The sequence below is a fragment of the Acinonyx jubatus genome, chromosome B4, assembly GCF_027475565.1.
Source record: "Acinonyx jubatus isolate Ajub_Pintada_27869175 chromosome B4, VMU_Ajub_asm_v1.0, whole genome shotgun sequence".
Classification (NCBI taxonomy): Eukaryota; Metazoa; Chordata; class Mammalia; order Carnivora; family Felidae; genus Acinonyx; species Acinonyx jubatus.
In genome coordinates this window covers 134470804-134498617 of record NC_069387.1, presented here as the reverse complement: position 1 = coordinate 134498617, position 27814 = coordinate 134470804, and the positions used below count along the sequence as shown (strand labels likewise).

The window sequence follows — 27814 nt, the reverse complement described above, 5'->3', positions numbered from 1 at the left end:
CGCGGCTCCGAGGAGCGGTCCGGAGCGCGTCGTGCCGGTACGCGGCAGTTGGGACCGGAACGCGCGTCCGAGGTGGGGACCGGCGTCCGAGGACCGAGTCCGGGAGCGCAGCGAGCCGGGAGCCCCGTGCGCGCCGGACAGAGTTCCGGAGGCACGCTGGGGCCCCGGCCGGTTCCGGGGGCCCCAGCCGGGCGGCGCGGGCCACCGGGAAGACCCCTCCAAGAGCGCGCCCCGGGCTCCCCGCCTGCCGCGTGGCCCCAGTGGAGCCGCCGCCGCCGCCGCTTCCCGGGGCCGAATCAATATTGATCCCGCGCCCGGGGCGGGGTGGCCCGGCGGCGGCCTTGGCAGCTCATTAACGCCAGCGGTTGCCATGGTAACGAGACCCCAAGCGTCTTCAGGTTATATTTATTCTAATTATTGTTATCATTATTAGTATTAGTATTGGTTAGCCCGGCGGGGGAAAAAAGAAAGGCGGAAGACATGCCAGCGCGTCCTGGCGCCTCCAACTGTCCTCTCTTTGGAGAGAGCCGGCGTCGGCTGGTGGGCCCGGCCGGTGGGTCGGTGTGCGCGCCGCGGGTTCAGGGCCGCACCCCTGGGGCGATGGGGCCAGGGAAGGGGAGTTACATAATCTGCCGTGGGAATGTGTCTGCATGCCTCTTTGTGTCTACTCTGCCTCTCTCGGCCTCTGTGATCCCTTGGCTTAGTGACGGCTCCTGCCCAAGGAACCCGGGACCTGGATGGGAGGAGCAGAGAGTGCCTTTCGCCAGGAATCACAGCGGGTGGCCTCTATCTGGCCCTGGCTTCCCTGACTGGGTGACCTTGAGCAAGGTGCTTGACCCCTCAGAGCCTCTGTTTCCCCATCTGTAAAGTGGCTTCGCAGCCACTGCCACCTCTGTGAGGTCGTGCCGAGAAGGCCCTGGAAGTTCTGATCGGGTGCTGTTGGCTGTGTGACCCCAGGCAGCTAGCTGCCCCCTCTCTGGGCCTCAGTGCCCTAGTCTGTAGATCGACGACCCTGACCCCGGTGTGTGTAAGATATCTTCAGTCACTGGTGTCCTGTGAATCTCATTCTGGGCCTTGATGGAAAGACTGTTGAGCCAGCAAGTTAGGCCCCACTCAGAGCCAGGCCGAGGGGGATTCCTCTGTCAGCCCTGCTTTCTTCGCCTGTCCGATAGTCTGAATGTGACTAGGAAGCGTGTGGGCCAGCGGGACGTCGGGACATTTTCACCGACGGGCAGAGTCTTCGGGAAATGGTTGGAAATGGCTTTCAAAACCAGAATCAGAATAACCCCGGGGCCCCTGGGGCCAGCTCAGGCCAGTCCCCACGCTGGTCACGGTTGTCCAGAATCGGAGGGTCCCCCCCCAACCCTGAATCTGTGACTGCTCGGGGCAGGACACCTCCCTGCAGAGAATCCATCCCTCCAGGGAGGCTGTTTGCCTGTCCTGAGTGGGGGGTGAGTGCAGGGCAAGAGGTGGCCAGAAAGTTCCCTGTAGCCAGGTGGCCCCTGTACCTCAGGGCTCAAGGTGAAAGCCCCAGGTCGGGGGTCCTGCCAGGTTCTTTAACGTGGCTGTCACGCCGAGTTCCTCCGTGTCAGGCGTCTGGAAGGTACTGGGCTTGCGGGGGGGTCAGGAGAAGCAGTCTGGCTTGGAGCTGTGCGTGTGTGTGCGTGTGCCAGCATCATCTGCGGTGTGTGTGTGCCCCCCACCCCCTCTCCCGGGTGGGGGCACGGCCAGGGCTGCTCAGACTTCTGCAGGGGGGGAGGGGGGAGAAGGAGGGGAGGGGGGGCCTGCCCCAGGGAGATGCCGAGAGCCACTCCCCGGACCTGCTCTCTATCCGTCCATTCATTCCTTCACTTCACGCACACAACCCAACAAGCCCCCCCCCCACCTCTGCCCTTGGCAGCTTTTGAGGAAACAGCCCCCGGACGAGCCAGTGGGGTTGGAGCCCTGCCTGGGGGAAGCCGAGGTGCGGGGGTGCAGGTGGGGAGGATCTACCCCCCGGGGGAGGGGGTGGCCCGAGGAGGGGTGCAGGGGGGCGGGGAGCCTTCCAGAAGGCAGGCCCGAATCAGCCAGACGGGAGGAGCAGAAGGTGTTCTGGGCAGAGACCCTCTAAGGGTTGAAGATGCAGATCAGGCAGGGGGAGGAGGGGGGGGGGATGCTGCAGGACTAGAGAGACGCTTGGCAGATGGTGCAGCCCGAGCAGGCCTGGCGCCGGGGAGCTGGACGCCCCCCAGCCCCGGCCTGGGCGAGGGTTCAGAAGCAGGGGTGGGGCAGCGAGGAGGGGAGGATGGTTAGGTGGCCCGCAGGCGGACGCCCAAGGTCGGGGCGGGCAGAGGGAAGGGCAGGTGGGGAAGATGAGACGGGGTCTGGTGTCCAGCCCCCTGGGACAATCAATCGGCCAGACCCTCGACAGCCCTCCCGCTTCCGGCCACTCTGCGGGAGAGCAGTGCCTCCGGCCGCCGGCCCTTGGCTTCTGGGAGAGGGAGGGAGCCGGGGACATCAGACCTGGCCGCTTCAGCTGCCTGCCTACGATCCGCGGCTTTGGTGACGGGGGGCACAAGGTGGCACCTCCCCACAGCAGGACAGCATTTGGTAGCAAAAGCCAGGAAGCCTACTAGGCGCTGGGTGCTGTGCTGAGCAAGCACCGGCCCCGGCGATTATGGATGCTGTCATACGACAGAACAGCAGTGACAGGTGACCCTGCCGGGATCACGCTCCTAACCACCACACTGCGCTGCCTGGAGCCCAGCTCCTGTCTCGTGGCTGTCCTGCGGCTCCCCGGATGCCGTGCGGGTCTCTGGGGTCTCACCTCCTTCTGTTTGCTCTGCTCTGGACTGATCCAGAGAGCGGCCCGTCTCACGCTCCAGTGATAGGTATCACCTCCCTTCTTGGGAATGCTCTGCCTCTATTAACCCAGCCTCTGCTAGCTTGCGTCTCCCCAGCTGAGTCACAAAACAGATCCGCACTGATCCTAGGATGAACTGAGAGCCCCGCCCCAGCTCCCTCAAGAAGTGCCTTTTCCCAGCCCAGCGGCCCTTTCTAGAATTCACCAAAACAGCAGTCGACCTCTAAGAACAGGAGGGCCTTGTTTCCTACACGCTCTTCTGTAGGGTGGTGTCCTGAACATCTGGAGCCAGCGAAAGCGAGGAGGGTGACCAGAGGCCTGGGCTGCGCCCTCCTGGGGACAGCAGGTGCTCCCAGCCCTGTTTGGTCTCACCCTGCATAGAGCCGTCTCCTCCTTTTCTCTCCCCGCCTCTCTTTTTCTTTCCTGACTCCCTGCCTCCAGCACGCACATTCCTTGACCCCTTGTCTATGTGTGACCCCCCCCCCCCCGGGGAAATGGAGGAGATCCCAAGGCCTCAGACCTGTCCCCAGGGAGTTCCTGCCAGAGATGAACCAGGGCTCAGATTGTTTGATGACTGAGCGTCTAAACAGATCATCCGCCGGCTGGGACTGTGGCTGTCTTGACACCCCAGACCCTGTTAAGGTACCCCCCTCCCGTATCAGTTAGGCCCACCTGTGACAAGCCCCTCCCTCCTTTTCCCCTTGGCCGTGACCGGGTCAGAAATTTTCTGGAGAGCCTTCTCTGGTCCTCCTGACTTGGCCACTCACTGGTGACTCACTCACCCGGTGAGCCTGTCTTCCCATTCAGCAATGTGGGACATGAGGGTTGGTGGGGGGGCTGGGGGAGACATCCCAGTAGGGTCTTGGGTGTGGAAGCCCCCACTCTCCATAGCCTGAAGTTGGGGGGTCAGACAAAGATGGGGACCCCGGCATATGTGCTCGGTTAGAGGGAAGCCCCAGAGGCTGCTGCTGTGGGTCCCGAGAGGGACCTGGAAACTTGTCTGCCTATCCAGATACAGATGGGGACACTGAGGCCCCAGCTGGCCTGTGACAGGCTCAAGGTCACAGTGAACGAGCATCCTTGAAGGCCGGGGGTGTTCAGGGATAGGATGGAGACTTGGTAGGTGTTTTTCTGAGGCTCCCCCCACCCTGCCTGGGATACCCCGAGGCTGCCTGGGATGGGGGGGGGACCTGGAGGGGCTGCGCACACCCTTAGATGGTGAATTTCACTCCAGTAAAAGGCTTCAGACCCCCCACCTGCCCTCCACCCTTAGATGGTGAATTTCACTCCCTTCAATAAAAGGCTTCAACCCCCCCCCCCCCCCCTGGCCATGCAGGCGGAAAAGCAGGAGCCGAGATGCAATGCTAATGCCTCCCATCCCAGATTTCTAGACGTCAACCATGAATGGAGCGTTTACTTCGCGTGTTTTCAACCGCCTGCCCCCTCCCCTCCCCCGACCCGGGCGTGGACTCCGATTACCGCCCATCTGTCCGCACGCACACGTACCTCAGCAGATGTGTGCAGGCTCACCTCGAGAAATTAAGAAATAATGCATGAGTTTCCCAAATTACACCCATTTAACACTGAATTAAGTTCTGGAAGCTCTTAACAGAGCCCCGGGAGGGAAAAAAAAATTTTTTTTTTTTTTTTTTAGTTCACACTTCCCTGGAAAATGAGACAAACCGTGATCTTTTAAAACCCAGCTACATAATCTGATTATTCCTCGCTGGCAAGCAAGCCTCAGAGAAGAGCCGTGCATCGGGAAATTGGGCCGGGAAAGTTTGCCTCCTGCGCCAGATTCGAAGCTCCTCGGTGCATGATGGGCTCAGAATAAAGTGCCACTTTCTTAGATATTGGCACAAATTAAAAATAAAGGCAAAATCCCTCCCATAATCCAGTGTGAGAATTTCCTCCGCGGCTCCCTGAGCTGGTTAAGGAAACGATGGTGATTTGCTTTCACTTCGGGCTCCTTTTTCCTCTGCGGGGAGAATCTTGGGTGTGCAGCTGGATTTGTAGAAGAACAGAAAATGCCTTTAGCTTTTGCTTTCCTTCCGCATTTCCGGGGCACCTACCCTGTGTCCAGACACGGTGCCAGGCCCAGGAGGCAAGAGACGATCAGACCAGGACCCTGCCCGGGTGGGTTTTGCAGTGTGTTTGTGGTGGGGGCGGGGGCGGGGGGGGGCAGAACAGAATAAAGCAGGCATCTGCAAGGTCCCACCCACCCTGCCTGACGGGGCAGGGAGGGCTCCCTGGAGGAGGTGACTTTTGGCTTGGGTCTTGAAGGGTGAGTAGGCGTGTGCCAGGCAGAGGAGGGCAGGGGGCACTTCAGGACAGAGGAGGAGCCTGAGGAAGATCCTGAAGCGGGTCTCACATTGGCTTGGGCTCCCAGTGGCATCTTCCAATTTTAACATTTGCAGGTTCCTTTATTACGAAGCCCTTTCATATCCATTATCTTCCAGCAGCCACAGGAAACCCCAAGGCCAACTTCTGGGTCTCCCTTTCCCTAAGGAGAACAGAGCCCAGAGGGGAATCGAGGCGTCCAGGGTCATAGGCAGACAGGGCTCTGAAACTCAAGGTTCTGGATCCCGTGGGCTCGGGCTGGGGGGAGGGGGGTAGAGGAACAAGTATAAGCTGCTGTACGGAACTTCTAAAAATTCAATGGGAACCACAGACACTAATCCCAAAGTCTAGAAAGTTTCCTCTCTTTCCCTCTGAGCCCTGCTCCTCCTGGGCTGTAGCTCAGGCTGGGCTTCAGGACGTGGGTCCTGGCAAGATCTGCGGGCTCCGAGCCTCAGTCTCTACCTCCAGAAAATGGGGGAGGGCCCCCCTCTGCCCATTTGCAGGAAGCCGGGCATCACCACTGAGCCCCAGAGGCCCGGCCTTCAGCTCAGCGGGGGTCCAGCTTGTTCCTGAGGTCTTTGTTGTTTCACTTTTTCAGGGAGCAGGGCGGGAATGTGGCATCGTCTGGGGATGGCTTCCTGGAATCGAATCCCAGGGACCCCAAGTCCTCTGGGGAGTGGGCCCAGCCTCTGAGCTGAGGCCCGCTGTCAGGGCAACGGGCAGAGCTGGGGGGAGGCTCCTGGCACAGATCCTCCACCCTGGACAAGTTTCCCCTCTGCTTGTTCCGAACTCTGTGACCCGGGGCGAGTGCCGTGGCCCCTGGGCCTCTGTTTCCTCATCTGCGAAACGGGTTACGGTGAGAACCAGATAGGATTTGCAGAAGGTGCTTCGTGTGCACGGAGCATGCGCTCACGAGCCCGCCAGCTCTCTGCTTTCTCGCTTTATCACAACGAGCGGGAAGGTCACTGTTGCTGTTTGTATCGCTCCGGCCCTTCCTGAAGCAGCCAGGCAAGGACCGCACCTGATCGTCCCTGAACCTCCAGAGTGGGGGACTCCGTGGCGGTGGTTGTTGACTGAATGAACAAACGTATCGAGGGAGCCATTAGACCACAGAGCCCGGCAGCACGGGGGCCAGCCCCGGTCCCCCCTCCTGCGTTCACAGCCCAGCCCCAGTGCCCGGCTGCTTGTTTCACTCCTGGCCTCAGTTTCCTCCTTTGCGAAAGGTGGATAACGTTGGTAGTGATAAGTTACAGGGGTGCTTTTGAGGGTTCCAGGTAAGAATCCTGACACTGTGGGCTCCTGGGCCAGTTACAGTGACAACCATTGTTTACTGCCCCAGAACTCTGGAGGGACCGTCGGGGCTCAAACCCCAGTTACGTCACCTCTCTGGGCCTCAGCGCCCTCATCTAGAAAATGGGGACAGCGGCCACCTCACAAGGTTCTTTCAAGAGTTAAATGAATAAATGCAAGGAGCGTGCTGGGCGTTGAGCCTGACCCCTAGTAAGTGCTCAGGAAATGGTACCGTCATTGTCACCACTGTCGTGTTTAATAACCGAAGCATCCAGGAGGCACAGAGCAGTGGAGTTTCTCTCTGTCCTCGAAGGATGGGGACCACGTCTCTCCCGATTTAGCTCTGTACACAGCTCCTAGCCCAGGTGTGCCCGGACAGGACGGACAAGGTGGAGGGGCGGGCCAGCAGGGGGATGGACGGGTGAGTGGGTGGATGGGTGGAGGGACAGACGGACAGAGGGAGAAAGGAACGACAGCTCTCGGGAAGCATCACAGGCCAAGGATCAGGGCAGTGGGGAGGGGGCTTCCTTTTGAGGGCCACGAGCCATGAGATAGAACGGGCTTTGTAGCCATCTCCCGGGCAAACGTCTGTTGTCCCCGTTCCACGGGACCAGGGGTGGTGGCCCAAGTCTGGGGGCCCAGGCCGCTTGGTGCCCCCGGCAGTTTGGTTCTGAGCCGGACGGAGTCGAGTTCCGACCGTGGTCACCTCCCGTCGGGCGCGCCTCTGAACCTCTGTCTCGTCCTGCGTGATTCGGGAGGGGCGCTGTCTTCCTCTGGGTGGGGGGGGGGGTGGCGATGCACAGAGGCAGCGTGTCTGAGCGTAGTTTGTAATCTGGGAAGCTGCGCGGGAAGTCGGAGGAGGTGTTTGGACTCCATACGGTGGGGGACAGGTTGCACGGGAGGCTTTGCAACAGGGTGGCACGTTGCAGGCAGAGATCTGGAGCACCAGCCTGTGAGCCGCCCGAGTCCCTCCCCAGGAGGCCCGAAGCACAGGGTCGGGGAAGGGGCAGGTGGGAGGGCAGAGCCAGCCTGAGCCAGGCCTGCCCGTCCCGGGGTTGGGAGGGTTGCATCCCACGCGGGTGGGGGCCCTGAGGGGCCAGGCAGAGTGTTCCGGAAACAAGCCCTTCACGTGTTTCCACTGGTCTGTCACCATCACCCAGCTCCTTCTCTTTGGGGGGACAGATGCAGGGTAGTGAGATCCTGGGGAGGAGGTGAGGTCTGGGAGGGGCTGCATTGGCTTTGCCCAGCATCATCTGGACCTCGAGGTCAAGGGCAGTGGCACCTTCACTATCTAGAACCTGGTTTGCACTGTCATCTGTGGCCTCCTTGGAAGGGGCTGGGTGTCAGACAGGAGCGTGCAAGCCGTTTGTTCAGGTGCACGTTGCCCGGTTATTCACTCCGGAAGCTGTGCCTGGAGCTCGCGGTCTGGGCACAGTTGCCTGTTCCGCCCCGGGTCGGGGTCCTGCATGAGGGACTGAGCAAGTGTCGGTGAGGACAGCGGTTGGAGGAGCATGCTGCCTGGAGAAAGGGGGCGGAGCAGCAAGGAGGTCTTCCCGGAGGAGGTGGCATCCCAGGAGGCAGAGTATGGGATGACCGGGTCAAGGGGCAAGGGGTAGAGGGACATCGAGGCAGAAGGGGCGACGCATATGGAGCCCAGGAAAAGGAGTTTGCAAGCTTTCCGCGCCTGGGCGTGGCTGACCGTGGCATTGGTGGAAAGGCAGTAGCATTCGGCAGTGGCCTGGCCTCCAAGGCAGTGGCCTGACTCTGGCAAGTTAAGGAGTGTTTGCCCTGCTGCTGGCTCAACAGGGATAATGCCAGCCCTTCACGGTTGCTTAGGTTGTGGCTCCGCCCAGCACGCAGGGTACTTTTCCTGACGGGCAGGGCACCCACCTGACGGGCGGGTGGCGGCTTCCAGCTCTACCCAGGCTTTCGGGCTCCCGAGTGGCCCCACTGCGGGCAGAGCCCCTCGAGTCCGGTCCTTCCTGGAGGAGCAAAGCCTTCTCTTCCGGGGACAGGACGTTTCCGGGGAGTCCTGGGCATGAGCGCCACCAGAGAGCACAGACCCCCCCCAGCCCCGGGGGAGCCCCCGCCTCCAGCCAGATCGCCAGGAGAGGGCTAGGGCGCGGCAGAACTCTGGGCAGGACCGAGGAAAGATTAGGAGACTTTTCTCCTGAAATTCAAACAATTGGACAATCTGTTCTGGATCGATTTAGAAGCAGTGAAGTGGGAAAAAAAAAATCAGAAAATATAGTGTGAAAGCTATTTTCTGTCTCTCTCAGTTGGGAAGGGGGATGAGCAGTTTATTTGTGGACTGTCCGAGGCCGGGGCCGGGGCCTCTTGCCTCCTCGCCGCCCGTTCCCCCACCGCCTGCCGCCTCCCGCTCCGTGCCCAGTGCAGGGCTGGGCAACCAGGGTCTCAGAGGGGCACCGGCCCTGGCCCCGGCCTCCACCGGGGGGCCGTCAGTCTGCAGGGGCCTCAGGCGTGGGCGTCGCCAAGGTGGGCGCCCTGAGCTCGCCCCCTCCTGTGCCAGACCCCAGGTGGGGAGGCATGCAGAGCCCCCCTCTCCGCTCCAGACGGAGGCATCCACGTGCCAAGGACAGGTGTCTGTCTAGTTCAGTTCTGCATCTTCAGGGCTGGAGTCAGGAGTGGCGCCTACTAGGTGCTCACTGAAAGTTTCCTGCCCGCGAGATGGACGGGAGGGAGGCAGGAACGGAACTGGGGGTTTGAATGGAGCGACCTGCTCACGGTCCCATCTCTAGTAGCGGAGGTGAGGGCACTGGAACCAGATCTGTCTCCCCAGTACCTGGATGTTCCCCGTCCCCCCATCCCTGAGGCCAGGAGCTAGGTCCGGGACACCCAGGGGGCCTCCCACCCACCACCCCCTCCTTTCCCAGGCGTGGCCTAGCCTACACCCCCTTACACACCAAACGTGGATTCGTTTTTCACAGCTTGAGCCAAATGCTGACTGTTTTAAAAGAGGCTTGTTCCGGGGCGCCTGGGTGGCTCTGTCGGTTAAGCGGCCGACTTCGGCTCAGGCCATGATCTCGCGGTCCGTGAGTTCGAGCCCCGCGTCGGGCTCTGTGCTGACGGCTCAGAGCCTGGAGCCTGTGTCAGATTCTGTGTCTCCCTCTCTCTCTGCCCCTCCCCCGCTCACACTCTGTCTCTCTCAAAAATAAACACACGTAAAAAAAAGTAGCCCGTTCAGTGTGAGGCCAGAGCAGCACAGAGGGGAGGGCCGGGAGCACAGATTCCCCCAGCTTCCCAGTCTGATTGTCCCCCAGGAGAATGGCCCCCCGGGGGCCGTGGTGAGCTGAGTTCTGTGGATGAAGGGGTTCAGTCGGGGGCCAGATCTGCCGGGAAGTCCTGAGTGTGGGCGGAGGGCCGGGACTCCAGCATCCGGTGGGAAATGGGACCAGCTGATTCCAAAAATGGTCTCTCCTCTGCTTTCCCCCAGGCCTCGAGAGAGGGGGAATTTCTCTGCGGTTTCATTTCAGGAAAGCGGCAGCTCCCTCCCTCCCCTCCACTTCCTCCCCATTGCCCAAGGCCAACAGCCAGAGGCCCAGAAAGAACCTTGACTTGGAAACCAGACCTGCTGGATGCCAGCAGCTCAGCGGGCCAGCCAGCCGTGACCTTGGGCATCTCAGTTTTCTCATCTGCAAACTGGGAGCAGAAGCCCCGCCTCCTTTTTGAAGATTAAAGGAGGCGGCCTTTGTCAAATGCTGTCCGAAGGCTGGATACGTAGTAGGTGCTCAAGAAGTAGTCTCTTTCTCCCGTTTCCCCTGTACAGAAGGCCAGTGGTTACATACAGGCTAACCCTTGCTTGGGTTCTGCCTCCACAGCCTGGATCCCCTGGGCTCTTGTCCAAGGAGGGGCCCCCCGACTGACCGTGGGGCGCAGGGAGGGGATGCCGCGGCACAGACAGCCGTGTGAGCCCCAAGTGTAGACGCCCCCTCCCTCCGCCGTGCCGGAGATGGGTGCATTGTGGCAGGTGTGGCCAGTTGGACACTGTGGAGGGAGCCCCAGGCCAAGAATCTAGAAACCTGGGTACCAGTCCCAGGTCTGCTTCTAATAAGCTATGTGACCCGCCCCCCTAGAAATGACAGCCCCTGGGAGGCCTCTCGTGTCCACCTGAGGCTAATCATCCCCCTTGGAGCGCTTCTCAGGGTCACGTGCGACAACCTCACCTAGGAGAACGCATAACTGCTCTAAGCAAACCTCCACGAAGGATGGGCAGAGAAGGGGAGCCCTGTTTCCTGGCCACCGACTGACCACCCGGCACGGTCCTGGGTTCACGTATACGATCTCATTTAATCCTCACCCCACCCCCGCGAGCTGGGATTAGCACCCCCCTTCGCAGGGAAGGGGGAGGCGCAGACAGGCTAAGGGGTCCCAGGGCAGCCGTGCGCCCTCCCTCAGGCCAGCCCGCACCCCTGTCCTCTCTCTGGCCACCCTCTGCCAGGCTCAGGCCCGGCACCTGCCGCCTCGTGGAATTCTGCCCTCCCCGGCCCAGCCCTGGCCGGGCTTCCTGCTGGTGGAGCTCTTTCATGAATGCTTTCGGATGGGACCTCTCCGTTCCCCAGAAATCTTTGAGCCCACGCTCCCCCAAGCGGCACGCTAATTAGACCTCCATAACACTGTTTACCTCGATGTCAACCTAGGCTATAAAACTGAGCGAGTTTCTCGCCGTTATGAGCAATGTTCTGTCTTGAAAAGCAGGGAGCCGGCCTTGCTGGGCAGGGTTCAGCCCGCGGAGGCCCTGTGTGAAGGAGGTTCGCCCTCCGGGGGCCGGACTCTGCCCTGTCGCTGCCAGGGTGAACCTGGGTGGGCCTCCAGGGCCGGGGGGAGGGCTGCTTAGGCCTGAGGTACTGGTCTTCCCTGGGGGGGGGGGGGGCTCAGAGCAGTTCCCTGCGATTCCAGAAGCCCACTCTTGACCCCACCCCTGACAGAGCCGACCATGGTGACCTCAGGCCTGAGAGCCGGCTTGTCTCCAGGTCACCTAAGACGATGTGATACTGCTGTTCCCCTGGACAGGATGGGGACTCGGGGAGTGTGTCTGAAAGGGGCGGGAGGGCCTTCCCTCTGTCGCGGAACCCCTGTGCCTTCCACCCCTCACGGGGGTCTGGTGGCCGACCCCTCACTCCTCCTGGGAGGTCCGTCGTGGGAGGGGCTGGCAGAGGGAGGCCGCAAAGCCCAGGGGAGGGGGGACCACGGGGCTGGGGATGGCTGCGGGGCGCACGTGGGGGTGCCAGGGGCCCCGCGAATGGAGATGAGCTGGAGGAGGCTGTCCAGGTCTGGGTCACAGGGGTGAGCAGCGTTTCGTAAGCACTCGGGGAAGATGGCTGGGAGCTGCTTCCTGCCACCTTTGGGAGTGTCCTGTTTCCCCGGCTGTCGGCTGTCAGGACACCACCACCAGGGAGCCCTCTTAGGTGTGGAGGGCCCCTGGTGAGGCCAGAATCGGGGCTCCCGTGGGGCCAGACCGGCCAAGCGGGGGTGGCAGAGATGCTCTTCCGAGGGGCGTCAGGGCCTGGCTGGGCTCCTGCCGGCTGCTGGCTCACCTCCCGCCCCGGCGGCTTCGGTGCCAACTATGCGGAGCGTGGGCGGCCGGCTCGCTAACCCCCAGAAGCAGAGCGGGTCCAGGGGTGACTCGGGCGGGGGCCCCCCCCACCCCAGACCAGCGGTGGCGGTGGGGGGGGGTGGGGTTCAGAGCGCCAGGTGGAGTGAGGGAGCCAGCGGCTTACGCACCCTCCCTGTGGTCTCCTTTATGGTCCTATTTGCATAATTTTGAACTTGATTGGCCTGAAGGCAACTTCGCTTAATCACAGCTGACAAGTCTCTGGTTGCAACAGCAGCTGCTGTAGATTAGCCGCGAGTCGGTGCTGAGGTTTGTTAGAACCCGCTTGGCGGCCCCTCCCACCCCCCTCCCCCCCCCAGTCCCTGCTCATCAGACCCGGAAGGAAGGAAGGAAGCAAGCAAGCAAGCAAGCAAGCAAGCAAGCAAGCGGCAGGGCCCGGGGGCCGCCTGGAGAGGCCGCTGCCTCCTCCCCAGCATGTGCTGCGGCCCAGGGCCTCTCGAACTTGCAGGTGCCGGCCCGGTTGGCAGGCGGGGCGGCCCAGGGGCCCGTGTCTCCAGCCAGCTCCTGGGAGGTGCCCCGGAGGCTGGTGGGTATCGAGGCTGTGACGCAGGGGCTCAGTGGCCCCGGGCCGCCTGGTTTTGTTAATAAAGTTTCATTGGAACACAGCCTCACCCACGTGCTCGGGATGGGGTACGGGGCGACGATGGCGGGGCTGAGTCGTTACAATGAAGACCAAGCGGCTCAGAGGACAGGTGCCTTAGGCCCTTTCCAGAAACCATCTCCTGACCTCTGACCAGCCCAGTGGTTCTCCTGCGTGAGCGGGTGTCAGAATCCCCCGAAAAGCCGGTGTGAAGGTGCGGGTTCCGAGATCCCGTGTTTCTAGCCGGCTCCCTGGTGGGGCACAGGGCCGCACTCCAGGCACCCCGGCCCAGCCACCTTACCACAGTCTGCGCGCTTCTCGTTCTAGTGCACGCTATCCTCAGTAGACAGAAGGGGACGCCTCGGGTCCGAGAGGTCCCTCGATTCTCCAGGGTCCTGAACTGGTAGAGGCTCTGACTCTTCCCCACCACATAGAGCATCCTCGATGTAGGTGCCTCACCCCAGGGTGAACGTGCCCAGGTGCATCACACCCCGGTTACTTGGCTCGGTCAGGGTTTGTTTTTTTTTTTAATTTTTTTTCAACGTTTATTTATTTTTGGGACAGAGAGAGACAGAGCATGAACGGGGGAGGGGCAGAGAGAGAGGGAGACACAGAATCGGAAACAGGCTCCAGGCTCCGAGCCATCAGCCCAGAGCCTGACGCGGGGCTCGAACCCACGAACCGCGAGATCGTGACCTGAGCCCCCCCAGGCGCCCCTGTCCCGGTCTGTTTTGAATCTGGGTTCCACGCTGGGGCCGCTGTTAGTAACAGCAACGCCTGGGCAAGTCACATGGTGCTCTCATCCTCCTTGGGTGGGAGAGCGCCATCATGGGGGGTCAGGGTCAAGGGCACGGCTGAGAGCACCTGGCACCTCGCGGGGGCTTTGCTGTCTGCAGTGTGTTCGGTCAGTGGCATCCGTTTGGCATCCTCTTCCCCTCAGGCACCCGTCCTGCCGTCCCTGGATCCCCTGGCGTCCCTGTGAATGGCCAAGGGCACCTCACACACGACTCGACCTCCGTCTCCCTCATTGCCCTGTGACCCGCAGCGGGGAGAGGCAGGGCGCCCACTTACAGAGGGGGACACCGGACCTCCCGGAGGCGGGTGACCTGTCCAGGCAGGTGCAAGGTGGCGTTGGGGTCCTGTGCCTGTGTCATGTCAGGTGGGCCCACCAGGGCAGGTCAGATTGTGCAGTTACACGGGAGGAGGGGTCATGACCGGTGTCCCCCGTGTGCAGGCGAGGAAGCCAAGGCACAGAGAGTTTATGACCAGGGAGTACTCAAGGGGACAGGACACTCACCGGGAGGAGGCTGGAAATCCACGTGGAGACAGATCCTTAGGGGCGTGGGAAAACCCCAGCACCAGGCCAAGAGCCTGGGAGGTAGACCGGAGCACAGGCAGCCTTTCTGGAGAACTCTGCCAGGCCAGCCCCCTGCAGCCACCCCCGCCCTTCACGCCCGGGGGGTTGGCTCCCCAGTGCCAGGGGGTTGGGACTATTTACAGTTGATGGGGGAGGGGGCATAATCTTTTTTTTTGTTCAATTTTTTAAAACGGTGCTTTTTAAGTGTATTTATTTATTTTGACAGAGAAAGAGAGACGGCCAGGGAGGGGCAGAGAGAGAGAGAGAGAGAGGGAGAGAGAATCCTAAGCAGGTTCTGTGCCATCAGCACAGAGCCCGACGGGGGGCTCGAACTCACGGTCTGTGAGATCATCACCTGAGCCGGATCCAAAAGCCGACGCTTGACCCACTGAGCCACCCCGGCGCCCCGTGTGTTGATTTGACATTTTATTGCCTGGACTGCGGGCCAGGGAATGAGGTTGGCTCCTCCCCTGGTGCTCTCCCACTGTGATCCGTGCCAAACCCTCTTTTTTTACTCGTTTGTCTCCTAATGACATAATAAACATTCCCAAACCTGCCACCCAACGCGAGGGCTGGAACATTGGCCCCGAGGGCCCTCCCTCGCCCCCTGCCCCCGCAGGACCCAAGCGTTATGTTCGCTCCCTTCTGTGCCCGGTCACGGCCACATGCCTCCTTCCAGAGCGCCTGTTCCTCTCCAGCTGTGTTTAGTCTCGGAAAGTGGACCATGCCGAGTTTGATCTGGGGGCCTGAATTTCTCCCTCAGCCCTGGGTTGCTAAAATGCCCCGTGATGTCCGGCGTGGCTGTGTTCCAGTGTTGGGCACACCGCAGTGCATTTTCCCGTCTGTCCCCTTGGGCTGTCCCCAGGGCTTTGCCCTACACCGCGCTACCGAGAACATTCTCGTGCGTGGTCCCCACGGGCCAGCAGGGCCGTCCCTGAGCCTGGGAGGGGCGTTGGTGCCCTTTACCGCGCAGAGCTGGGCACCCACTCTGAGGATGTGGTGACATCAGCCTCCCCCGGGCCTCCCCGAGCTTGCTGAGGACTCGGGTTTCCTCCAGGCGTCCTGTGTCCCGGCCCACCAGGCTGGCCGGTGGGTCCTGTCCTACGTAGGGTGGTCACAGAGAGTCCTGTGATGCTCCAGCCACCTGTCTGTATATCATGGTTCTCGGGATCTGGCACACAGCGGGTTTGCTTTGAATCGGATCGTAAAAACGTCGAGGCGGGCCGGGCTCAGAGAGGTGCAGGAGCATGCCCAGGGTCACACAGCTGAGAAGTGGCCGAGCTGGGACCCAAGCCCGACTGTCGGGACCCCAAGCTCCGAGCCCGCCCTCCGGCTCCTTCTCCCCTTGGTAAACGCGTTTGTGGCACTGAAACAGCCCTCACGTCCGTCTGCCTCGCCCCGCCGGGAACGTCCCCATCCCCCCACCCATCCCTCGGGAGGCCACTCTGGTCCGAGTCCCAGCTCTGCCACTGACTAGCCGGGTGGCCCCGGGGCCGAGTTGAGATGAGAAATGCCTGGTTCCTCACCTGTAAATCGCGGATAATCCCGACTCCTCCTGGTCCCGAGGCTGCTGGCCCCCAACCCCGCCAGGCTGGGGTGGCACTTCCCCTGGGCCCCACGGCCCCCGCTTTCCCCGTGCTGGGGGCCTCTGCCCACCTGGGCCGTGGCGGGACACGGGGCCCCAGCCCAGTCTGGACTTGGTGGCCCGCAGGGTGCCTGTTCTCCCAGGGGATGAGAAAGCGGGTTTATCTGTGGCGCAGCTCAGGCCACGTGGGAGTGCCAGGCAAGGGTAGAAGGGAAGGGGAGGGAGCAGGCCTCCTTTGTGGCCCAGCTGTCAATCTTTCAACCTCCCCTGTCCACCCGGCTCCTCGGGGTGGCCTGTGCACTCACCCAGCTCTGGCCAGCAGAAGACCGTGTGGACAGACGGCGGGGCCCCCCACAGAGTCATGGCCAGCACCTCCCTCCCCCCTCCAATGCAGGCCCAAGAATGCACGAAAGTGCCTGGCACACAGTAGGTGCTCAGATGCCCCTCCCCCCCCGCTTCACTCGCTTTGTGGTCTCTTCCTGTCCCCTCCCTGCCCAGGAGCACAGCCCCCTTCGTAGCTGGTGGTCTTCACGAATGATGCCCGTTGGCATGTCCCCTGTGCCCAGAGCGCTCACCTGGGCCCTGACAGGTGAACGGGGTCTCCTCCCCCTTCCTCTGCCTCCCCTCCCATCTCCCTTTGCACCTCTTGGCCTCTGCCGAGCTGTGCTCAGTGCTGGAATGCTCTCTCCCCCAGGCCCACCCTCTCCTGGTCTGGACCGGGCCAGTTTACCTGTCAAAGCTCAGCTTCCCTGGGGTGCCCCCGACCCAGACCAGGTCAGCCCCCTCCCCCCCCATCTGCTCCAATGCCCTGAGTCACACATGTGGGTATTTGGTTGGCTTTGTGAGGATGGGGCGGGTCTGTTCGGCCCACCGGGCTGCAGCCCCCAGCCCAGCATCATGCCTCGAATGGAATGGAAGAAAGAAAGAATGAAAGAATGAATGAATGAATGAATGCATCCGTGCATGCCTCCGTGGTCCCTCCCAGCACCCCTTCAGGGTGGGTGTGTTATCTCCACCTACAGGTGGGAATCCGAGGCTTCTCTCTGGCTTCTGTTCTCCCCTGTGAGGAAGGGTCCTGGGGCCAGGGCCCCGCACACCGAGGGAGGCCGGAATAGAGGCCCCGGCGTCGGGAGAGAAATCGAGGCCACCCTCCAGACAGGCGTTCCGCGGGCCTGTCTTTCCTCTTCCTGCCCTGACACAGTCAGTGATTCATTCTTCATGTGATATTTTTGTGTTTCTCCAGTGGGGAAAAAAATGCCGCTGGGATTTCCAGGGGTTGTTTTAGCTCCATGGTGCCGCCAGATAATTCCAGGGAACAGACGGAGGCAGAGGATTGTCAACTTGCAGAGTGCCCCTCGATGGCCTCAGCTAAGCCCTCCCCTTAACCAGGGAGGAAACTGAGGCTGAGTGGGGGGGGGGGGGAGCCGCTTGCCCTGTGACCCGGGGTGGCACCTAGGGGAAAGAGCAGAACACCCGGGGCCTTTGGCAGGACTAGGACTTCCGGCTCAGCCTCCCTCAGCTGTGTGCCCTTGCCCGAGCCTCAGTTTCGTCACCTGTGACGTGGGGAGAGCGGCAGTGCCTGCCTCCAACAGTCGAGGGAGTACCGTGCAGGAAGTGTGCAGAAGGGGCCCAGGGCAGGGGCTCAAGGAAGGGGGCCACAGAAACAGGCCGAGTTGAGAACTTGAACCCAGAGCCCAGCTGGCTGGGGGGAGGACGTTGCAGAGGGGAGAGAGCCCTACCAAGGAGAAACTGGAAGAATGTGTTCTTGAGGGGGGCATTGGAGGAGACAGCAGTGGTTTCTAAGTTAATGGTAACCTGCACACTATTTTGGTTACAACACCCCAGCATCCCACCCTACAGTTTGCAGAGAGCTCGCCTCCCTGGGTGGAGAGGTGAGCAGGTGTTATCATGCCCCACCTGGGTTCCCTGGCGCCAGAGTTGGGGTTTGGGGTTTCTTGGCTAAGGTCACTGGCTTCCACCGTGAGGCTAATGCCCAAGGTCACTGGCGATGACGGTAGAAATCGGGACCCGGTCTCCGTGGGAGGAGCAGGCATGTTGCTGCTCTCTGCCTGGATCTACGCTGTTTCTTCTGAAAGCCTGCTCTTGGCAGTAAGGTGAATCTGGCATCCGGACCAGCGAGTGTGGACACAGTTTCTACTCCTTGGGCAGCAAATATTTATTTAGCGCCTACTGGATGCTAAGTATGGTGGGGGCCTGCCTGAGAGGCACAGAAGTGCCCCCTGCCCCAGAAGCTTGCACCGGGCAGGGAAGCGATGAGCCAGCCGTCAGAGCGAAGGCTATTGGCGCTGACCAAAGGCACAAGCACAGCATGGAGGGAAGAACTTCAGAAATTCACTGCAGGCATGGTTTCAAACACACCACCGTTTGCTAAGGGGCACACGGGAAGCTCTAAACCGCCGGCTTTGGGAACAGTGGGCGACACCAGACAGGAGCCCCTTTCGGAGTACTTGCTAGATGCTAGGTGCTCTGCTGTGCTTCTGGTCCTTTCTGTCCCCAGTCCCCCAGCAAGGTGGGGGCACGGTTCCCGTCTCACAGACGAGGAACCCGAGGCCAGTGAAGTAACTTGTCTAGAACACCCGGCTGGCGAACGGCAGGGCTCGGATTCCAGGCCAGGTGACGTCACCCCCCACCCGGCACCCACCGTGAGCCCGTTTGCAGTCAGACAGCCCCGGGTTCGGGTCACGGCCCTGCCACCTTCCAGGTCCAGGCAAACCATTTCGTCTCGCTAAGTTAGGGGGTTTTTTTTAATCTGAAAAACGGGGCTGACGATGCCTACACTCATTCACCACTCCTGCAGGTGTTTACCAAGTGCCTACTATGTGCCAACCCCGATGCTGCTTATGGCGACAAGCAGCAATGGCACGGTCTCAGCAGGGCCGGCTTCGCGGGGCTGCAATTCACACAGTCGTCCTGCCGTCGCCGTCCAGAGATACCGACTTAACTTTGTAGCAAAGGCCCGCGTTTTCCGTTTTGCACCGGGCCCTGCGAATTATGTCAGCGGTCCTGGGTCCCAGCCCTTGTCCGGCTTGCGGCCCCGTGGAAGAGGCAGATGTGCTCAGAGGGCCACCGTGCCGGACACGCCTTGGAAGCCACCAACTGTGTTTGAAGGAAAGGTGGACGGGCTTCGAGCACGACGGCAGGGGTCAAGGGACCCGCTCTGATCTGGCTTCACGCGGGCGTCTCGCCTCCTGGAGTGTTCATCCCCAGCCTTCACATCTCGGAGCGAGACGGTCACGGCCTTGAAGTGGGTGTCGTCCTGAAAACAAACATTCGCGAACTCGGGGTGAGGTCTGCGCCGCCAAGGGAGGGCCCTGGGAGCCTGGGGACCTGCTGGAGGTCAAGTCACCACTGCCACCGTGTGGGCTTGCACGCGTGTGCGCGTGCATGCTGCCTGGCGTGTGGACACGCTCATCGGTGAGCGCAGACAGGGCCCCGGAGCAGAGCGCGGGGCTTGAATCCGGGCCCTGCCCCCTCCCCTCCCCCCCCCCCCGCCTGCACCCTGAGAAGGGTGTCAGTACAGCCTCGGGTTGGGGCGTGGCTAGAAGCGAGTGAGCGCCTGGGTGACGCTCATCCCCGCCCTGGGGACAGCCCTCAACAGCTGCCAGCTGCTGCCTCCCCAGTAGTGCCAGCGCCTGTCTCTTGGGCACCTGCCGCCCGCAGGAAGGTCTGTGAGTCCCCAGAGGGCCCTGCCCTGGGGAGTGCTAATCCATAGTGGTCCTACCTGCGCTAGAAGTAGGAAGAAGGTCCAAGCTTAGCCACTAACTCATGGTGGGATCAGTTGCTTCCTGGCTCTACCCCCAGACCACAGCCCCGTGGCGGCCGGACTGTGTCCGACTTGCTTATGTCTGCCCTGCACTGGGTTTGGCCCCCAGTGGAGCCCATTAGGTATTCGCTGAACGGGCCTCCAGAAGAGGGGCCTCTGCCCGGACCGTGGGGTGGGGGTGGCGGTGGGGGTGGGGGGGCGTAGCCGAGGCGGCTGCCCAGACAAGGTGGCATTTGAGCTGGGCCTCGCGGGCTGGCCTGATGGGGACAGGGGAGCCGGGGAAAGGGGTGCCCAGGGAAGGGCCAGGCGGAGCAAAAGCCTAATCCTGTGCCCTGATCTCCGACACCGGGCGCCCAGGAGGCCGGGGCGGGACCTGTCCTCGCCCTGCCGTGGGCCTGGCCTTGGAGGTGCTCCTTCCACCTCGCCCGCCCCTCGTGCACCCCTGCGGGGGAGGGGCACGGTGGGACCCGTATGCGTTGGTGACAGGCATGTCACTGGTCACGTGTTCTTTGTTCCCAGTGCCGGGAGATTCTGGGCTCGGGTGGCCAGGTCCCAGGGGCGAGGCCTGCGTTCCCGGTTTGCAGTCAAGGCAGGGCACCACGCACACAGGCAGCACGGTCCTGTCTGCGCTGGTGACGGGGGAGCCCCCATGACAATCCTGAGGCAGGGGCAAGGCCGGAGTTTCAGGAACCCACCCAGGGGAGTGAGAGAGTCCGGGGGAGAAAAGCTTCCTGGGAGACGGACGCCCCAGCCGAGCCTTGAAAGCTGGGCCGACGTTGTCCGGCTGTAGGAGAGGGGAAGGGTGTCCCAGGCGTGGGGGGAACAGCATGTGCAAAGGCCCAGCGGAGAGGGCTGACAGTTGACGAGCAGAGAGAGTAAGGAGGTGGGAGCAAGGCCCAGACCGTGCAGGGCCTCAGGAGTGAGCGTAGACTTGAGCCCGGGGCTGGCAGGCCTCCCGAGGAGGTGCGCTGCTGGTCCGATGGGTCCAATGGGCCCACCAGGACCTGGATGGCTGTGCGAGGCTGGGACGGAGGCAGCCTGCCGTTCACCGGCTGTGTCGGGCGCTCTGATGAATCACCGCACTCCATTGTCACAAGGGTCCTGTGGATTAGATACTATTTTTATCCCCATTCTAGGTCCCAAGAGACAGGGGAGCCTTGTCCCAGGCCACTTGGGGTGTGGTTACAAAGGCGGAGCCAGGACTTGGCCCCAGACGGCGTGGTCCAAGCTCCGGCACCCAACTTCCAGGCCACGCTGCCCTTGACCCCGTCCGGGCGGGAGGAGGCGCTTGGCCACGTCCAGTGGGGGAGGGTGGGGTGGCCTGAAAAGGGGCCGGTGGACGCCCAGAGAGGATGTGGCAATCTCCGGGCGCCCGGCCTGGGGTGGCTTTGGCAACCCCGTCAGCACAGCCCCCAGGCCCTGCCCCTCGTCCCTCCCTCGCCCAGCCTGGCTGATGAGAAAACAGATCACTTGTTGTTCCCGGGGGGACTTCATTCACCCTCCTCAGCTCTGTTTCTCGCCACATGCCCTCCTTCCTCTCCTCTCCAGCCTCGCCAAATTCGGTGTTTAAAAATAATCCTCGAATCTGGGAACAGCAGTCCCCGGCTGACCCGAGGGGTGGACCGCAGAGATGCGTGCCCGACTCGTGATTCTGGATGCGGTCAGAGCTCAGGGGAGTCCTGCTCATCCAGAACGTTCTCCCAGTTATTTGAGTTTTATGGCTGGCCAACGAGCCATTTACCAATTTCCAAGGAGATAGAACCCAGGACAATAAATCTGATCTGTCTGTGGGAAATGGGCTCTCTCGGGGGTGCCGGGGAGGACCTGGAAACTCCTGCAGGTCTGAGATGGAGAGCAAGATGTAGGCCGGGTTGGCCTCCTGTCTGAGCCGCTGAGTGGCTTATGTGACCCTGAGCCTCAGTTTCCTTCTTTATGAGCCGCGTTTGGTGATCTGCCTCTCCCGCCTGGGACGGAATTACCTGGGATTACGCAGTGAAAAGTCAGCGCCCGCTACTCAGGGGATGGGGAGGGGGGTGGCGGTGCTCAGCCAGAGAAAGCCGGACCCAGGGCCACCCGGCGGGAGGAAGGGTGCCCGCCCTTCCCCACAGGGTCACCTGTGGGGGTCTCGGGGCAGTACCTGATGGCACGACACACCCTTTTCACCTGAACCCAGAGTCCCTGAACCCACGTCCCCCGCTGCAGACCCCGCGAAGGCTTGGGCTTTGTAAATGTGGGTCCTGTGGATCGCGTCACCCCTGCGAACAGACCAAGGAGCACAGCTGGCCACCGAGGCCACGGACCTTCCAAAGCCACTTTCTGACCCGGCCGGGGACGGCTTCTGAGTTTTGCTGTCTCGTTAGAAATGGGATTTTTATGTAACTTCCCGCGTGACAGCGATGGGTATTTCTTCCTCCACAGACTCAGCCTTCGGTTCTGGCACCTGAGCTGCCCCCAGCACCCGGGGAGGTAGGGCAGTGCCCCCTCCGTGGGCCCCCGCGCCCCCATCCACAAGGCTGTGGCTTCCGCTGCCCCCTCCCATCCCCCTGCCTTGACTCATGCCCAGGCAGCCCCGGGGTGGGGGTGGGGAGCACGGCCGGGCCGTGGAGTCTGAGCAGACCAGTTCTGGACGGGGGGACAAATGTGACCGCAGTGCGTCCTGGGCCCACACGCCCGCAGTCTGCTGGCCCCGAGGCCAGCTTCAGTACCCCTCTCCCCGCCCGTCCCAGGCAGGCCTGACGGCCCGAGGCCGGTGTTGGCCAGACTCTGGAGCCCAGGCTCCGTGGCTGTGGCCCCCAGCTGGCAGGGCCCCGGCCCAGGACCCTCATGCCCTGATGGAAGAGAGCATGGGGACCGGTCACAGAAGGTAGAGCTGCTGGGCGTCCGTGCCCGGCCCGCGCCCTCTTCCCTGTCCCTGGAACCCAGCTCGGACCCTGTTCCAGAGTGGGGGCGAGTGAGTGGGTATCGAGAGAACCGGTGAATGAAGAAACGTGTTAACGCTTTAATGAGAGCAGTGATGGAACACGAGCGGTCTCTCTGGAGGGACAAACTTCTCCCAGCTGATGGGGTCAAGGCAGGCCTCCCGGAGCCACTTCTAGGGTGGCACAGGCTTTGGGCTCCCAGGAGTGAGAGGAGGACACAGCCCCCCCAGGATATGGAGGGCTGCGTAGGGGCAGGCTTGGCAGGAGGGAGTGCAAGGCAGAGGTGGAACCCCCACCCCTCCCCAACCCCAGGGTTCATTCAACAAACCCACCGGCCCTTGGACTGGAGGCCTGGCTCCCAAACCGGGGCCGCCCCATCCTACAAGGGCCAGGGCCCGGGAGTCTGGAGACCCGTGTCGGCCCTCCGTGGGCCTCGGCTTGCTCACCTACAGAATGGAGCCATGGAGCGGCTGTGTCAGGGGACCTGTCACTCCCCACCCCCGTGGTGCCTTTTCCCGGATAGATCCTTGGGTTTCCTAAGTGCAGATCCTTGCTAAGCACTTTGAAATGCTTTAATCTCCTTCATCCTCCCAGGAGGGCCCTGAGGGAGGCGGGGAGGAGGCCCAGGCTCAGAGCAATTAAGCAGCTTACAGCCCGTGGGGCTCCGGTGGGTGGTGGGCGCAGAGAGGCCCGCAGGAGAGGTGGGGGGGCCCTTCCCCAGGGGCTGACGCCACGTCAGCCTGAGTCACCACCCCATGAAGGTGTTTCAGCTCTGTCTTACACTCACGCCATCCCCCACTGGCTCACGTTCTAGAACAATACCCAGCAGCCTCGGTCCACCCCGCTGCCTGCACTCCGGGTGAGAGGGAGGCCCGAGTGGCCGGCCGGGCCCAGCCGTCTGCTCCCTGCGTTTGGCCTGGAGTCCGGTCCTGTCTCCTCCCTGCCAGGTGTCCGGCCTCTGGGTTTCCCAGGGCGGCTTCCCGCTCTGCCTGCCACCAGTCAATGGGACTCAGGGCCTCCTCGGGCCCCAGCTGGTGCCCCTGTGCCCTCCCTGATGGGGTGGTGAGCTCCGGAGGGCGAGGACAAACCAGCTGTGGTGGCCCCGGGCGCGGGCCCAGAGCAGGTGCCCCAGGACAGTCTGGGGTGGGGAGGGGTGCGGGTCGGAGGGCCATTCCTGTGGACTGCACCCTGCCCTTCCCGGTCCCCTCTTCCAGAACTGTGTTTTCTGGCAGCGAATCTCTATGGCGTGTGCCCTGCTCTCAGACCTTCCCCCGGGAGGTGGAGGGCTCCACCAAATGCGGAGACAGGATCGCACGGACAGCAGAACCAGGATGGAGGGCGCGAGGGCCCCCAAAAACCTGGGGGTACAGCCTGGCCGGGAGGGTGCGCGGGGTCTCCACGGGGCGGGGAGGGGGCTGGCCAGGCCTTCTCCATCCTCACTTTGGGTAGGCTCCCAGGTGAGCGCCCCTCACACCTCAGTGCAGATCCCAGCCCTTCCTGGGGCGATTCCCACGGGAGGGTCCGTGGCAGGGTCCTGGGGCCACCGGAACAAGCCCCACACACCGAGGGCTCGCACGACGGAAGCGTGTGCCCTCACAACCTGGAGGCCAGACATCAAGGTGTGGGCAGAGCTGGATCCTTCTGGGCGGCCCCAGGGAGCATCCGTGAGGCTCTCCCCAAGCTTCTGGAGGTTTGCTGGCCATCGCTGGGGTTCATTGGCTTGTGGATGCAGCACCCCAACCTCTGCCTGCGTCTTCACTTGGCCTCCCTTCTGGGCATGTCTCTGTGTCCAAATTTCCCCTTCTTAGAAGGTCACCAGTCATGCTGGATGGGGGTCCAGGGTGACCTCACCTTAGCTACGTCTGCAACAATTCTACTCTAAATAAGCGTCCATTCTGAGGGGCGGGGCTCTTAGGACTGCAACCTAAGATCTGGGTGGACACGGATGCCACAACGGGGTGCCACGAGGGAAGAGTGTGGTGTGCGGAACCAGAATGTGGCGCGTATTAGGTGCTCAGCAGATTGATCCCCATCCCGAGTCCCTACACCTCCCCGCAGCCACACGCGGCTTACAGCCCCCTGGGACTCAGGTTCAGCCACGCCGTTGACCCAGAGTTTCTCCTTTCCCGCAGCCTCCACTCCCACGCGCCTGCAGGGAGGGGGTGATGTTGGCAAGGTTCACCTGATGTGACGTGGCCACCGAGGGCCAAGGCCCTGCCTCAGGTGGCCTCCTGCTACCCGCAACCCCCCCACGGTCCCCCGTTGGCCTCCGGGCTGCTCGCACCCCAGGGCCTTTGCACTTGCTTCTCCCTAGTCTGCAGCACGGTTCCTCCAAACGGCCACAGCCACGCTGCTCGATCCTGCCTCCCTCGGGTCTGCCGGCCGTCGCCTCCGCCCGAGGCCCTCCCCACCACCCTGTCTGCGCCCCCCGCACCACTCTGCATCCCTCCTCCGACCCCTGGCTTTATTCTCCCTCGTAGCTTCGTTTCTTGCGGTAAAATACTCATAACATAAACTTCACGTTTTAACGATTTTTAGCGCACCGTTCAGCGGTGATCGAGCCCTTTCGCGGTCACCACCCCACCCCGTCTCCAAGACCCTTTCCAGCCTCCCAGACTGAAACCCTGCCCCCATTGCACACGACCTCCCCGCCCCTGGCGCCCACCGTCCTGCTCGCTGTCTCTGTGACGAGCCCGGGGACCTCATGTGAGTGGAATCCCACGGGGTTTGTCCTTTGGTGTCAGGTTCATTTCACCCAGCGCGACGTCCCCCCGGGGTTGATCCGTGCTGTGGCACCGGGTCAGCATCCCTGTCCTGTGGGAGGCCGGATCCTCTTCCGCCGCGTGAATAGGCCGCCTTCTGTTTCCCCACTTACCCACCCGCGGACACCAGGGCTGCTCCGCCCGTTACCGTCGTGCCCCGTGGCCGCCGTGAACGTGAGCGTGCCAGTGTCTGTGTGCGTCCCGGCCGCCAGCTCCTCAGGGCGCGTCCCCGGGAGCCTCGCAGCGTTTTAAATATTCATCTGCTTGTCTGCGCTCCGTCGCCGGAAGGCACGCCGGGCGCGGCCAGAGTCCCCGCTGTTCCACTTGGCGTCTGTTTCCTCCACTGCTGTGCCCCCTCCCCCCCCCCCCCCCCGATGCCCGCAAGGTGCCGGGCTCCGAGCCGACTGGCGGAGGGGCTGACGGGAGGCACTGCCAGCGGCCCAGCGGGGAGACCCGGGTCCCGCGGGCCCCCGGAGGTGCCCCGGCCCTTGCCGACCACCCCCCGCCCACGCTACACGGCCATTCTCGCCCCCCTGCGCTCCGGGCGCCGGCCCACCGGCCTCAGTCCCTTCCGCACCTGAGCCATCCGTCCGCCTTGGATCAAGTCTCATTTTGCCGTGCAGAGAAGCGGAGGTGACGGTGGCCTGGGGGGGGGAGGGGTCATTCATTCCAGAAAGGAACTTGGATGGCATGGTCTCCATCAGCCCCGGCCCGGCCCCGGCTCCCAGCGCACACGCGTCCCCGCCCGCGTCCCCCCCGCCGGCCAGTGCCTGCACCCGCAGGCAAGGCGGCCCACACCCGGCCTCTCCCGGATCTCGTTACCCAGGCGGCTCTCGACGGACCGATGCAAGCCGAATGATGACCAGTTGTGGCCAGCAGTCCTTGAACGTGCTCGCTGTCCTCTCGTTGCTGATTTCTGCAGGTAGGACCTCCGTGGGTGGCCGGCGGGGAGGGGGGCGGGGGTGCAGGCGGTCCCTTCCTGGGGTCCGCGCTGGCCGGGGCCGGGGTCCGGGTGCTGGCAGGGAGGCGCCCCTCGACCCCCGGCGTCCCCCCTGGTGAGGGCAGCTAAGGTTCGGTGCCCGGCAGGGGGAGCCTCCTGTGTGCTGCGCCCCACGTGCCTGCCACGGGAGCCGGGCTGAGGGCCCTCCTGGGCGCGGTGGGGTTAACGGCGGCTGCCGGCCCCGGGAGAGGGCTCCCCGCGACTTCCTACCTACCCCCCGAAAGCCAGGTCTGAAACGTCGCGGTCATCCCATTGCACAGATGCGGAAACTGAGGCTGAGCGCCGGACTGGCTAACGGGAGGTGACGGCTAGTGCAGGGGCCGGGGTCCTGACCCGCCTCCCAGGCGCCCCCCGACGGGGCAGGTGGGCTCTCGCACCCCTGTTGGCAAAGATGGGCGTAAAGCAAGCCCTCCAGCTGCCCCAAACCAGAGCTGGCCCGCTGGCGGGCTAAGCCCCGATCAGAGCAAGGCGCCAGCTCGGTCCTCCCCCTCTGTCTCCGTCCGTCCGTCTGTCTCTCTCTCTCTCTCTGTCTCCCCCATCTCTGGTTCTGTCTCCGTCTGTCTCTCTGTCTCTCTCGTTCGTCCGTTCGTCCCCAGGGGCTCCGCACGCCTGGTGCTCTGGCAGAACTGTTCACGCCAGCTTCCTGCCCTTGACCCTTCGTTGAGGGCCTGGTTCAGAAGGAGGCCGCGAAGGGCCCTGGGGGATGAGGGCTCCCAGGACAGCAGAGCCAAAGCCAGGCCAAGGCCCTGGGGACCAAGCTCGTGCCTGACTCCTTTTCGGTGTATTAGCTCATCGGGATCTCCCTGCCACCCGGGAGACAGGAGGAAGGCCCCCCCCCCATTTTACAGATGAGGAAACTGAGGCTCAAAGAAGGACAGTGAGCTGCCCGAGGCGACACAGTCACACTGCTGTTAGATGATGGCCGCGTTGGCCCAGACTGGTCCCCAAGATGGGGACGCGCTGTGGTCCTCACTCTCTCCTTGGTGTCCCCTCCCCACCTGGGCTGGTTCTCCTGGTGCCTCAGGACCCACCGGCCTCCTAACAGAGTGTCCCTCTGTCCTCGGGCCCCAGGCACAGCCTGGGACCGCGCTGAACCCAGAAGCCGGGAGGCACAGCCCCGTGTTATCTACTCACACCTCCCTGCTCGAAGCACAGCCGATGCTCTGCTGTTTACAGAACCTTCCTCAGGGGCGCCGGGTGCCTCTGTCAGCTCAGGTCATGATCTCACGGTCTGTGAGTTCGGACCCCACTTCGGGCTCTGCCCTGACTGTGTGGAGCCTGCTTGGGATTCTCCCTCTCCCTCTCTGTCCCCCCTCTCCCCCCGCCCACTCGCACTTTCTTTTTCAAAATAAAGACATAAACTTTCAAAACAAAAATGAAAAACCCTCCTCAGAGCCCCCAGCCATCCGGGACCCCGGTGGTCTCCCCTCTATGTCCAGGACCCCGGTGGTCTCCCGTCTATGTCCGGGACCCCGGTGGTCTCCCCTCTATGTCCGGGACCCCGGTGGTCTCCCCTCTATGAGGGGAAGGAGGCACGGAGAGGCCGTGATGGCGCGGGTAGCCCTGTGTGCTCCAAGATTCAGACCCAGCTGTACCGGCCCCTAGCCCTGGGCTCCGTCGGCTCTCGCACTCTCTCCCTTGGGGAGCAGGGGTGGCCTCCCTGTCTTTGCCAAACGGCAAAACAGGTGACTCTGACCATCTGTGGCGGCCGGTGGCCAGGGTGA

The 27814-nt window shown here is 62.7% G+C and overlaps 1 protein-coding gene across 4 annotated transcripts in view; it reads left to right on the top strand.

Annotated features, from left to right (window-relative positions):
- The window catches only part of SHISAL1 (shisa like 1), a 129768-nt gene that overhangs the window by 55939 nt on the left and 46015 nt on the right, over positions 1 to 27814 (top strand). For 3 of the 4 annotated variants that reach the window (XM_027070504.2, XM_027070505.2, XM_053199484.1), the window contains exon 2: positions 25917 to 26012. In XM_027070504.2, the coding sequence (XP_026926305.1) occupies positions 25946 to 26012 (67 nt within the window). In that variant the 5' untranslated portion in view covers positions 25917 to 25945. Of the gene's footprint in view, positions 1 to 19168; positions 19533 to 25916; positions 26013 to 27814 lie in introns of those variants that run through there. The other variant, XM_027070503.2, reaches the window with a different exon arrangement.